Source organism: Nestor notabilis, unplaced genomic scaffold (assembly GCF_000696875.1).
Source record: "Nestor notabilis isolate BGI_N333 unplaced genomic scaffold, ASM69687v1 scaffold1768, whole genome shotgun sequence".
Lineage (NCBI taxonomy): Eukaryota > Metazoa > Chordata > Aves > Psittaciformes > Psittacidae > Nestor > Nestor notabilis.
The window spans coordinates 1,323-12,800 of NW_009939418.1; the positions used below are offsets into that span (position 1 = coordinate 1,323).

Sequence of the window (11,478 nt, forward strand, 5' to 3'; positions counted from 1 at the left end):
ACAAGCCAAACCAAACCGAGCAACAACCTGGTCGTGCAAGAAACCTCCTGTATTGAATCTTACAATACTGCACAAATTTTACAAACAAGCTAATACTGCATGAACTTCACCAATTGGCAAAACGCACGCAACATGAAATGAATCTCAGGATTTTCTTTATAAGTCACTGTATTTCTTGTGATTCACTCTTCTCCTCAGCATTCTCCAAGTCCATGAATTACACATAAATTTACACATAAATTACACATAAATTTACTAAAAAATGAATCAATTTAATACTATTATTTTCCATACTTTTTATCTGCAGCATCTTTTTGTCCCACCTACAAAATTTAACAAGTCTTGCCAGTATCCTACCATTAAGTGAAAAATTCAAAATTACCAAGATTCAACTCTCTAAACAGCATAACTTTCAGTTCCATTGCAGTTTTAAATCTGAAAGCATGTCCATCCACTGTTCATCCTTAAAACAGGATATATAAATATTTACATCTTTAAATGGGCTACAATGGAAACTATACCTCTTAGTTGCAAGTTTAATTGTATTTCAAAACATACTTTGTCATACTTGGAAAATTTCTCCGCAGAATATACTTCACCTTTCAATCGAGGACTATGCACATGCATTCTTTGCAGATGAAGATTTATTGGGATGAATTCTAATGTTTTTTCTCCTTTGCTACAGCTTGATTTGAAGGAAGAACCTGAAAAACAAAAGTTTAAAGAATCATTATCTTAAGCACCTAGCAGATGTTTTGTCTTCTTTTTAATGCGAGGACAATACTTGTATGTTAGAAGTCGTCTTTAATTTACTTTTAATGTGTAACTGTATATTAGGAAAAGAATGGTTCACTAACGGAGTCTCAGCATGTATCCTCACTGGAAGCGACAAAACAGCTTTTAATTCAGAGAACAATCTAATTTTTTATTCTAGGTGATAGACATTTTTTCCTGCTGTCTGAAATTGCTCTGCAGTCTGCTGGAAACAATGTCATAGTTAATGTACATTATGTTTATTCTGTGCTAAAAACACAGGGATACAGAGCTGAGGTGGTACTACATTTTCATCAAGTAACACTTTTTTCTACAAGGAAAAGGGTTACATTGACTAGGCTATGCATTCTTCCTAGAAATTTCAAATGAAGAAATATAAACTAGCTTAAGAAAAGCTATAAATTGGTTTTCTTTCTAAAAAGCCAGAACCAGAAGCAGCACAATATGCTGGGGGAAAAAGTGAGGTGGGGGGGGGGGGGGGGGGGGGGGGAGGGGGAACAAATCTGGTTGCATAATTCCAAAATATGAGATTATGATTAACTCTATGGTAGTATAAAGGAATATAATTAAAGCCTGCCAGTATGAAAATGCAATTTACCTGGAGATACTTGATAACAGCATATGTATATATAAAATCAAATGCTGTGGATTAGAAAAGAATCCTATCTTCTCACTCAGGCACCCAACATTTATTTAGACCATTTTTTCAGCACACTATCATTTTCAAAGGTCTCTGAAAAGGTTCAATATGTTCAACATTTTCTTAGGGGGAAAAAACAAAATATTTGAAATTCTTCTTTTTGACTTGGTCAGTCAAGATCTGCTAGAGGTTATTTGTTGAAACTGTGATAGATTCCAATAGGACTAAGCACTGAGCTTCCCAATGCAAATCACACTGCCAGAAGGCACCAATGATGCTCCAGACCAGCCAGGCTTGCTTAGGCTGCTATCTAAGCTTAGTAACTTATTAATTTAACAAAGATGAAGAGCAAAGGTAGAAAGAAAAGCAATTAACAGAAGTCAAAGATTCAGATTTGATAGAAAACTTCGGGATGCAGACTGAAACCAGGAACCTTGGATGATGAAGAATAGCAGCAGGAAACCTGCACCTGGTGAGCATAGAAAGACCAAATTATAGGAGTAGTAAAGGGAACTTGAACTGTATGAAAAGAGAAATACTACAGGTGAGGAGACTGCATATCATGAGGAAGGAAATCCAAAAGGGTGCAGATTATTTATCAGAATTCAGCTGAGACCAAGATCAAAGCTTAAGGAATGATAACTGCATCTGAGACAAGGAAGCACTGGCAGACTAAGATAAGAATAAGATGTCAGTAGATCAGGGACAGGCAAAAGAAGAGTAGGAGGGAGTAGAAGAGAAGAGTCTGCTTTCCCTAGAGTACACTTCTGTCCTGGGCTGGGGTTGCATACATGCAGCATTGCTGAGTCTTGTTACTCCTCTTTTCAGAGAAGACCTGTGAAGCAGAATCCCTTCCCGTTCAGTGCCAGATACATATGGGATAATAACCAGCCACTGCTACCAGTTATTCTGTTTATTCAGGTATGAGAAACCCACGCAGTGGCATTAATATCTCCATCTGTGTTTGCCAGTACCATCCATGTGATAAAACTAATTTTTAGTGTAGTTTGTTAGTTTTTAAATAGCTCGGTAAGTTGTACTTAATGACCAAAAAAACCTACAACCCCTCTATTAAAATGGTGGTTGTTGTTGCTGCAAGATTAAACTCTTCAAAGTTAGGAAATACAGGAACATAGATGCAACCTTCATCTGACATCCACCTGAAGAGGAACTCTGAAATAGACTTCAATGACATATCACATTTTAGCTTTTTTCCAGCTCATTGAATGTTTAGTATCTTTGCTGCTCGCTTTAGAAACAGTGATTCAATATTTCGTTTCCAACTTTTACTTAGGTATCTGGATTCAAATATACTGCACAAGCCTCCCACAAAGACAGGATTATTCATTTCCTCAAACCTGTCTACTGCATGCCAACAGTTTCTAAGGGTTTTACAAATATTTATAGAATAATTTTAACTGGCTGAGTAAAGGGTTATAATTTTAGCCATTCTAATGGCAGACAATAAGTTAAGGTCCCATCATTTAAGAAAACAATGCATCAATATGAGATACGGAGGATGTCATACTGCAGAGCACACATTATAATGCAACGTCACATTCCATTTTGGAAGCACAGCTCCCACTGAGATGAATTACATCCATGAGTACTGAGTACTTCTGCAAAACAGCTGGTGTCTATTGCCAGGCTTCCAAAAAAGAACTTCACACACTAACCACTTCAGAAGGCTGGCTTGCCTAGTGTCACATAAGGAACTTCGTGATAGAGGCAGGGGATTGCCTTAACCTAGATGGTCTTTTCTTGTCCTTCTAGGGCAGGATGAATAATAGAATTTTCAGTTTGATGACTGAAAAAGAGAAAAAAAAAAAAAAAAAAAATCATGTGTGTGGAAATCATCTCAGGTCAAACTACAGCGAACAAAAAAAAGTTTCAAAGTTCTACTCCCTCCCTAAACCACCAAATCTGTGTTCTAAATGAACCTGAAATTATTTGTTCTGATGTTCCCTAACCCTTTTATATTACTGTTATGTTTCTTTGAAACAAAAATACTTGGCATTCTCTACAATTCTCTCCCATTTTTGAGAGGAGTTTTTTGCCAAAACAACTCAAATTTGAAATAATCTTAACTTCCTCAAACCTCCTCTTTCAGTAAATACACTGTTAAATCAAAACTGCTGTCTAACACTAATGCAGTCTCCTGATACTTTCAGTGCAATCTCCCAAATTTAACAAGAAATAGCCTTCTCCATTAAATTCCACAAATAGCTCAATTGAATCTGAAGTAAGTATCTCTCAGAAAACCCAGCATGTGATTGTATAGGAGGAATGAGGGAATATTTTGGAAAAAAAGAATTATTTGCAGATGTTACCTCCCCTCTCTACACTGCTTATGAGTTAACAGTCTTTCCTAGTGCTGATGAAAAAGAAAACTGGAGATATGTGCACCTACATGACTCACATGGAGTTGGTCCTTTGGAAGTGGATTTATCATCTAATTTAATTTTTACATCTAATTTAATTTATCATCTAATTTAATTTTTACAGTATCTAGTAAGATATTGCAGGGTTAAAAGTAAATGTTGTCTTCATTAGAAGGACTGGGCTATTATTTGGCTCTAGAATGTGCAGTTAGCCCACTGATCACAACAAAATAAGTCTCTGAATGTTAAAGTAACTTTTCACATAGGATGCAAAATCAGTGGTATTCCAAGTATAAACAAGCATTTACCAGTACTGTATTAGTGAAGAGGGGTAAAAGGGTTGTTGAAGAAGTAAGATTTAGTACCTGTGTGTTGGCCAGCAAATTAACATCTTTCCCTTATTTCTCATCTTCACTACAATTATTAGGTCGCTTTGGTTTCCTGCTTTGTTTTGTTTTCAGAGAGATGTTCCTACTCTTTATCATATGGGCTGGGTCTGTCCTCTTCAGACCAGGTTCCCTGGTCTGTTGCAGTTATCTCAAACCACAGTTAAGACAGGTTATTTAACATCACCAACCCTTTTTAATTCCACTTGGACTTGCAGAATTTATGCTTAATAGATTACATTGTCTATTTTCTTTTTTATTCTCAAAAGGTTATTTCAATATTTTCCTACAAGTCATAATTATTACATTGATTCTTTCATGATCTGTATTTATTGCGTTGCATATGACACTTTATGGACTGCTTTCAAAATGTAATTAGCTCAGCATTAAAAAAAACCCACATTTATATCAGTTAAAACACAGAAACACAGTAAGTGTCATGCTGGATCAGACAGCGGTCTGTCAAAATCAGATCTGATGATGGAAAACAATCATAAATACAAGAAATTACACTTTTGCAAACAAAATGCACATTATTATACAACATTTAGTGTAACAGATGAGCTTTTTCCCCCCAACACACACACTCATTAAAGCAGGTGACCAACTGCTCTCAGAATGTTTAGTTTCATTTAGGGACTGTTTTTGTTCTTAGACTAAATCAGGATTTCTCTTTTCCCGTAACCAAGAAAGCCATTGTACTCCAGAAAGCAATCTGCAATTAGAAACACCTTGTCCTGTATTAGAAAATAAAAGTACAGTTTGAATGCCTATTTTGGAAGGGAAAGATTTGTGTCCCACCTGCTCAGTGCAGCAGATTCATTCTGTGCACCAAATTCTTTATAAGAAATAGTTATTTTGCTACGCATTTTAGTTGTATATTGAGCTAAAACCTAGTTGCTCCATTTCTCAGCAGACACAGAAAAAGTTTTGTTTGGACTATGTAGAAAGCTACATATAATTAAGAAAATACTGCAAATTCTCCAAAACTATATAACAGATATTTCAAAAGATGGTATCATTTGTAACTCTATTTTTACAAAGTTTCATAACCAAAATGTATCCCTTTTTCGGGAATATTCTAGGTTGCAAACTTCTGTATATGTAACACAAAGTGCAGTGTTGACCTCTGACATATTGCTGTGCCAACACACACGTAAGTGTGAGAGTAGGGCCACAGTGGGAACATCTAGCAGTGAGACTATAGAGCAAAACAGCATATGCAAGCAATAATGTCATCAAAACCACTTATTTGAGATGGTGATTGTGAGGACTGGTGCTAGAAACCTGACACCAGCAAGAAAGGAGGTAAGAATAACAAGGCCTTTGTAGTAATTTAGAACAACTGTGCCCATTTCCTTCCAGAACATCTCAAAAATAGAGGTGGGGAGGAAGGTAGGAGGCACACCAGCAGGAAGAGGCAGAAAGTCACACTATAAGCTGACAGAAATCTTTGTTTGTTCTAAATACACTGTTATACAGGAAATAATTCCTGTAGCCTCGCAAAACACAAGAATTATCCTAAGTTCCTTGAGTGATTTTGTGAACAATCAAAAGAAAAGAAATTCAGAATCAGAAATAATTTATTCTGCAGTCTTGTTTTGCTATGAGTAAGAATTGCTACAGGAGGAAAAGCCCAGCTGCCCTTTCTGCACATGTCACTGATACTTCTTCCGCTGCCATGTAAATGCTACAATGCATTATAGCCTCTGACCCACAGGACTCTGGCAGATATGAACTGAACGAGCACCCAGCACACATCAGAATATAAGACCACCACTTCCACATGAAGAAAAGCAAGGCAGCACATGCCGCTATTTCTGGACTGAGGGTAGACTGCCCATCCCATATTAATTCTGCATTTTTCTGGCACAGAGTGGGCAATGACAACTGCCACACTAAGGAGAGGCAACGCACAGCTAGACGTTACTGTTCTCCTGTAGACTGCTAAATGTGACTTATTTAATGAAACCTTATTAGGTTTCAAGAGAAACTGACAAAACCACTGCTAAGGGTGGTTTCAACTAGCAGATGGCATTCAATACAAAGTAGTCTATCCAAGAGAACATGCAATTAAAACATACACACTCACTCCATTTATTTTTTTTTTGGCTGCTGTGTAACCATGTACCATGTTAACAGTGAAAAACTGCTGGAATGCATTAAAAAAAACAGAAATAAAGAACAGATAAAGAAATAGGGCATCTGTGACATCTCAGAATTACAAATATTTCATTTTTATGTGTTTTATTTCTGCTGAATACACCAGTCACAGAATGGTTTGGGCTGGAAGGGACCTTAAAGATCACCTAGTTCCAACCCTCCTGCCAAGACCAGGGCAGGGGTCTTCCACTAGACCAGGTTGCTCAAAGCCCTTTCCAGCCTGGCCTTAACTGCTCCAGAAGAGGAGAGGCTACTTTCATAGAATCATGGACCCATAGATTCATACCTGTATGCTTCCCAAGCTCTGCAAGAGTATCCTGGTACATGCTCAGCATCTGATCACAGTGAGCAATAACACTTCTGCGCATATTGTCCCAGTGAGGAGCAAGTTCTCCCAAATCTTTAAGTTCTTGATTCCTGTATCAAAAGGCAAAAAGAAAAGGTTAATTAACTCATTAATGTGCTAGCATTCACCCAAATTAATCCAAAACCAGTTTATTAAAAAAATCAAAAGGACTTTCTAACTGAAATGAAATCTGTTTTCATGACACTTGTAAAACCTGCTGATTTCAGCTCGTTTTTTCAGCTACACAATAAAGAAAGTCAAATCAGTGAACACTACAGTAATTTCCGTTCACTCAACTGGTACCAATGCAATAGCCTGCAAACTGAAATATTGTTTCTTCCTTGGAGGTAAGAAAGCCTCCAGGCTCCAGAGAGCTGTGTTCACAGCAATTCTTTGTGAAGAAATATTAAGCATCATTACAAAGAACACAAAGTTTGCTCCTTTGCCAATGCTTGCAGCATAGCTGTTTTGGTACACTCTTTAGATACTTTCATATATACCGTAAACAGTTTTAGCAGCATTTCTTCAGAAGTCAGCCTAAGTAACACACCGGCCCTCACCACATTTCTTTAGTGCTTAAAACAAAACATACAAACTGAAAAAACCCCACCAGTCCCCTTAAACTTAATCTTCAGCCTTACAGCTGTGTTCATCAGGTCAAACAGCAGTGTTATGGTAACCAAACATGTCACTGAAAATCCAAAAGGAAATCCTTTAGCAAATTATCAGTTTTCCTGTACACTCTTGAGAGCTGACCTGAGTGAAATAGAGATCACTTTAATTTCCTACACAAACAAGCACAGTTACAGTACACTGGGCTTTCTGTTTGTTTTCCCCACTTGCAAAGGAAGTTCATGCTATACATATCCCAGAGCCACTTTTGGGGATCTGCGGTTAAAGAAACTGAAAATGAAAGATCTTGACTCTTCAAACACTTGGACTTGTTCAGGAAAAAACTTGTGCAACAACAACCAACTAGTTTTCAACAAAGCATTGAGCAGACTGTTGCACTGCAATTCTTGGGAAGTCTCAAAAAAAGATTGCCAGATTTCCTCTTGCATGTAGGAAAATAACTGAAGTAAAAGAAAAAACAAGGGGAAAAGGGGCAGAAAGGTGAAAAAAAAGTCCAGTGAGAATGCGGCAGAGGAACATAGAGCTTACTTACTGCAACAGCTCTGACCATTAGCCATAATGTCTTAAAATTATTTCTTAAACAGAAAAGCCCCACACTGATACACTGATGTAGCCTGCATCACCATTAGCTTTGAATTAGGGTGAACAGTATTAGAATAAACTACATAGGCATAATTCTGTTCCTTGTTAACAGGACAACCACAGTGAAGCAGACTGCACTGAAGCAGAATTAAGATGGTTTGTTTATGTATGTTCTTGGATGTATCAAAATGGAAACAAAGATTACAATATATGAACTTGCTGGGAGTTTACTAATGACTTATAATTACTTTTTTCCATTTCAGTCAACCTGAAGAGAAGAAGTAGATGAAACAGTTCAAGTTTCCTTCATCATCAATACAAGCTGGCAATGCTGCAGCAGAAGAATCATCAGCAGTAAGGGGACAAACCCACCATTTTCAACCACCATTCTCCTTGCAAGTTTTTATCAGCTTAAAATGAGGCATCTCATTAAGTGAAAATCTCAGGGCTTCCTCCTAAAAAAAAACTCCTCAGATTTTATTTATTTGCAGTTGCAATATTTTGGAACTTAATCTTTATATTGTCTTATTTAATAGTTTTAGCATCAATGTTTGGACCTAGCTGAGTTCCAAAACTTTACCGCTCCTCCCATATAGGAGCACAGTATTCACAGAATCACAGAATGGTTTGGGCTGGAAGGGACCTTAAAGTTCATGTAGTTCTACCCCTCTGCCATGGGCAGGGATACCTTTTACTAGACCTGGCTGCTCAAAGCCCCATCCAACCTGGCCTTGAACACTGCCAGGGATGGGGCACCCACAGCTTCTCTGGGCAACCTGTCTCACTGCCCTCATTGTGAAGAATTTTACTACACAGTGAGGGGTGACCCCATCAATAGGCTACATGCACAGCCCTCTATGCCATGGAAAACTCACTGTTGAGGCTTTGCTCCCTGCCTTTATCTAAGCCCACTCCTCGAGCTTTTGGTCCCAAGCTCAAGTCAAGCAACAGCCGGAATAGAAATCCCTTATCTCAGACTAAAATATCCAGCCCCAAACCAAAACTGGTTTAACCGTCTGATTACAAGTTAACTGGATTGACACCAAGAGCAAGGGGAAGGGAAAGTTCAAATCCCACCACATTATCTTTTAACACATTTTCAAGAAATGTCAAATCCTGCTCTTATCGTTGTCTACAAGGCTTCTATTTGCTTCATCTCAGAAACACAAATGCATCACTGAGGTCAAAACACAGCCACTAGTATGTCATAAAAAGACACATCTTACCTACAATGTTTAAATAAAGAGTACAGTTTTACAGTAAATCTAGACCATACATAGCACAAAAACTTTAAATAGTACTTTTTCTAAATTTATTTGCATTTAAAAATACAGTAAAATCAACACATGAGATAACAGGATTATATGGCATAGATGTGATTCCTCCAAAAACAGCCTTTTTGCACATTATATATCTTTTTTTTTTTTCCCAAATACAAATATATAAGACAGAGGATTTAGATAATATTTGTGTCTTGTGATTTTTTATTATTTGTCACTGCTTATGTCACTCAGTAAAATTCTTGAGTTATGGCTGAAAAAAGAATTATTTTTCCTATATCTAAGCTCCATCAACAACATTCTCTAGTACCAAGCTTTATCACCATTGTTAAGAGCCCCTCCCAAAAGTAAACAAATGGGTTGAAGAAACGTAACATTTTTCAAAATTGGAAGGTTATAGTTTGCACTAATAACCACAACAACCACCTTAAAAATCTTTGTTTTAATAATATTTATACCAGAACTTATTTCATTGAATAATTTTAAAAAACACACTTCAACCAATTATTGTGTCAAACAACTGTACTATAAAAGAAAATTAATATTTATGAATTATATTGGCTCTAGAGAGGAGAAATCAGTTACTGATTCACCTTTTCAGTGCAGCCATAGAATTTTGAATAGCTTGTCAACAGAGCAGTAAGCTCAGAGCAAACTCAATATTGTTAAAATAGAGTGATTTATCATCATCTTCCCTCACTCCAAATCCCCTGTCAAAGTATTTTCCAGGTAACTGTACGCATCACCATGACAGATCCGGTGCTCAGCATCAACTTCAACTCTTTTTACAGAATAAAATACAAGTTTTGTCTACATCCTGCTGTCCAGTTTCTCAAGCTGTCTCCTGGATAGTCTTTTTTGTCAATGCACAACAAACTCCCACCCAGGAGCTTGTGTCAACTTTGTCTCCTGCCTTGATTACTTCAGCATCTTCCTTGGTGGCCTTGCCATAATCTTGCCCATTTGTATTTAACCAGAATGGGGATGTAAACAGTCTGTCCCATCCCTCCTAGTTCACTTCAAACATCAGCTAATCAGCTTATTTGTAAGCCTTTTGCAAGTACTTTGTTTTTCACACCCATTCTTTCCTTTAGTAGACAGTCTATGCCAGCTTTTATTGAGCACTTCCCATTATGGTTAGAAGCAGTTCCCCATTAAAAAAAATCTAAACTCTACCTGCTACCCTTTCTTCAAAACTCTTTTCTGCCATCATGGCAGAAAAACTCAGTAATGGATCCTGGTCTGCTGAAAACACTATATACTACACTGATTGTTGATGTTATCACAACACAATTTTGAAGAGATGAAAAATTCTAAGAATAAGTTATGAGACTCCTCAGGATCCCACAGCACTATTAGAACTGCCAAGAACCTTCATGGCTCTTACTTAACATCAACAACTTCTTTTACTTGGAATATCTTACTGATTTACACAGCTACAATTCAGGGGCACTTTGCCCTTTAGGGAACTCAAGCTTTACCCAGCCTCTCCCTGCTGATGGAAGTACAGTCATTGCATAAGCTGGTAGACTGATATGCAGGGTGGTTTAGGAGGATCCGTGCAGGGACTGAAACAGCTATCCTGTTCTTTATGAATAACTGCACCAGGGCACCCAACACGGCATGACTGGATACATTTCTGCAGTAGCAGTTAAATACTGTTGCCATTAGACTCAAAGTAAAACGACATGCAATTTTCTTGTTCCAAGAAAATGTTCAATGAAGCCCATTATGAAATGTTGGTTGAGTACCCAAGGCTTAGACTAATAGTCTGCCTTTTGATTTATCAACTCACGAATAACTTAAGGGCATGATTATAGTAAACAAAAGTACCTGAAAGAGGAACAAATAATTTCTACTTAACCGGTTTGTGCATTGTCCCATGCACTCTAATGACCACAGTAACAGAAAAAGACTATCATCACTTTGAATATGAGGATATGGGAACAGCTTAGAAGTCTAAAGGAAACATAATCAATGCTGAAAATGCAAAATACTGAATTCTGTAAGGAGTGCTTTGAACAAGTGATACACATCATATTCAAAATTATTAGAAGAAAGTCCTAATACTGAAATTATGTTCCCAATCAACTTGATCTGCAAAACTCCAACAGTACAGACACCACTGTGCGAAGCACAGTGAAAACCTGTGCCTACTGAAAGTAAAATCAAAACAAAGCAAAAAAGCCAGCAGCGAGATATTAAGATGAACAAGATGAGTCAGAAGGGGGCATACCATCAATGAACTGTTTTGGATCCAATTGTTCTGTTGCAGAAAAGGGAACAGCAGGAA

The 11,478-nt window shown here is 37.3% G+C and overlaps 1 protein-coding gene across 1 annotated transcript in view; it reads right to left on the bottom strand.

Annotated features, from left to right (window-relative positions):
• Window positions 1–558: 558 nt before the first annotated feature.
• LOC104409834 (type II inositol 3,4-bisphosphate 4-phosphatase-like) overlaps window positions 559–11,478 on the bottom strand; it is a gene marked incomplete at both ends in the record, with an annotated part of 37,223 nt that continues 26,303 nt past the window's right edge. The window contains 2 exons of the mRNA XM_010019830.1: window positions 559–704; window positions 6,631–6,761. Coding sequence (XP_010018132.1) covers window positions 559–704; window positions 6,631–6,761 — 277 coding nt within the window. The remainder of the gene's footprint in view (window positions 705–6,630; window positions 6,762–11,478) is intronic.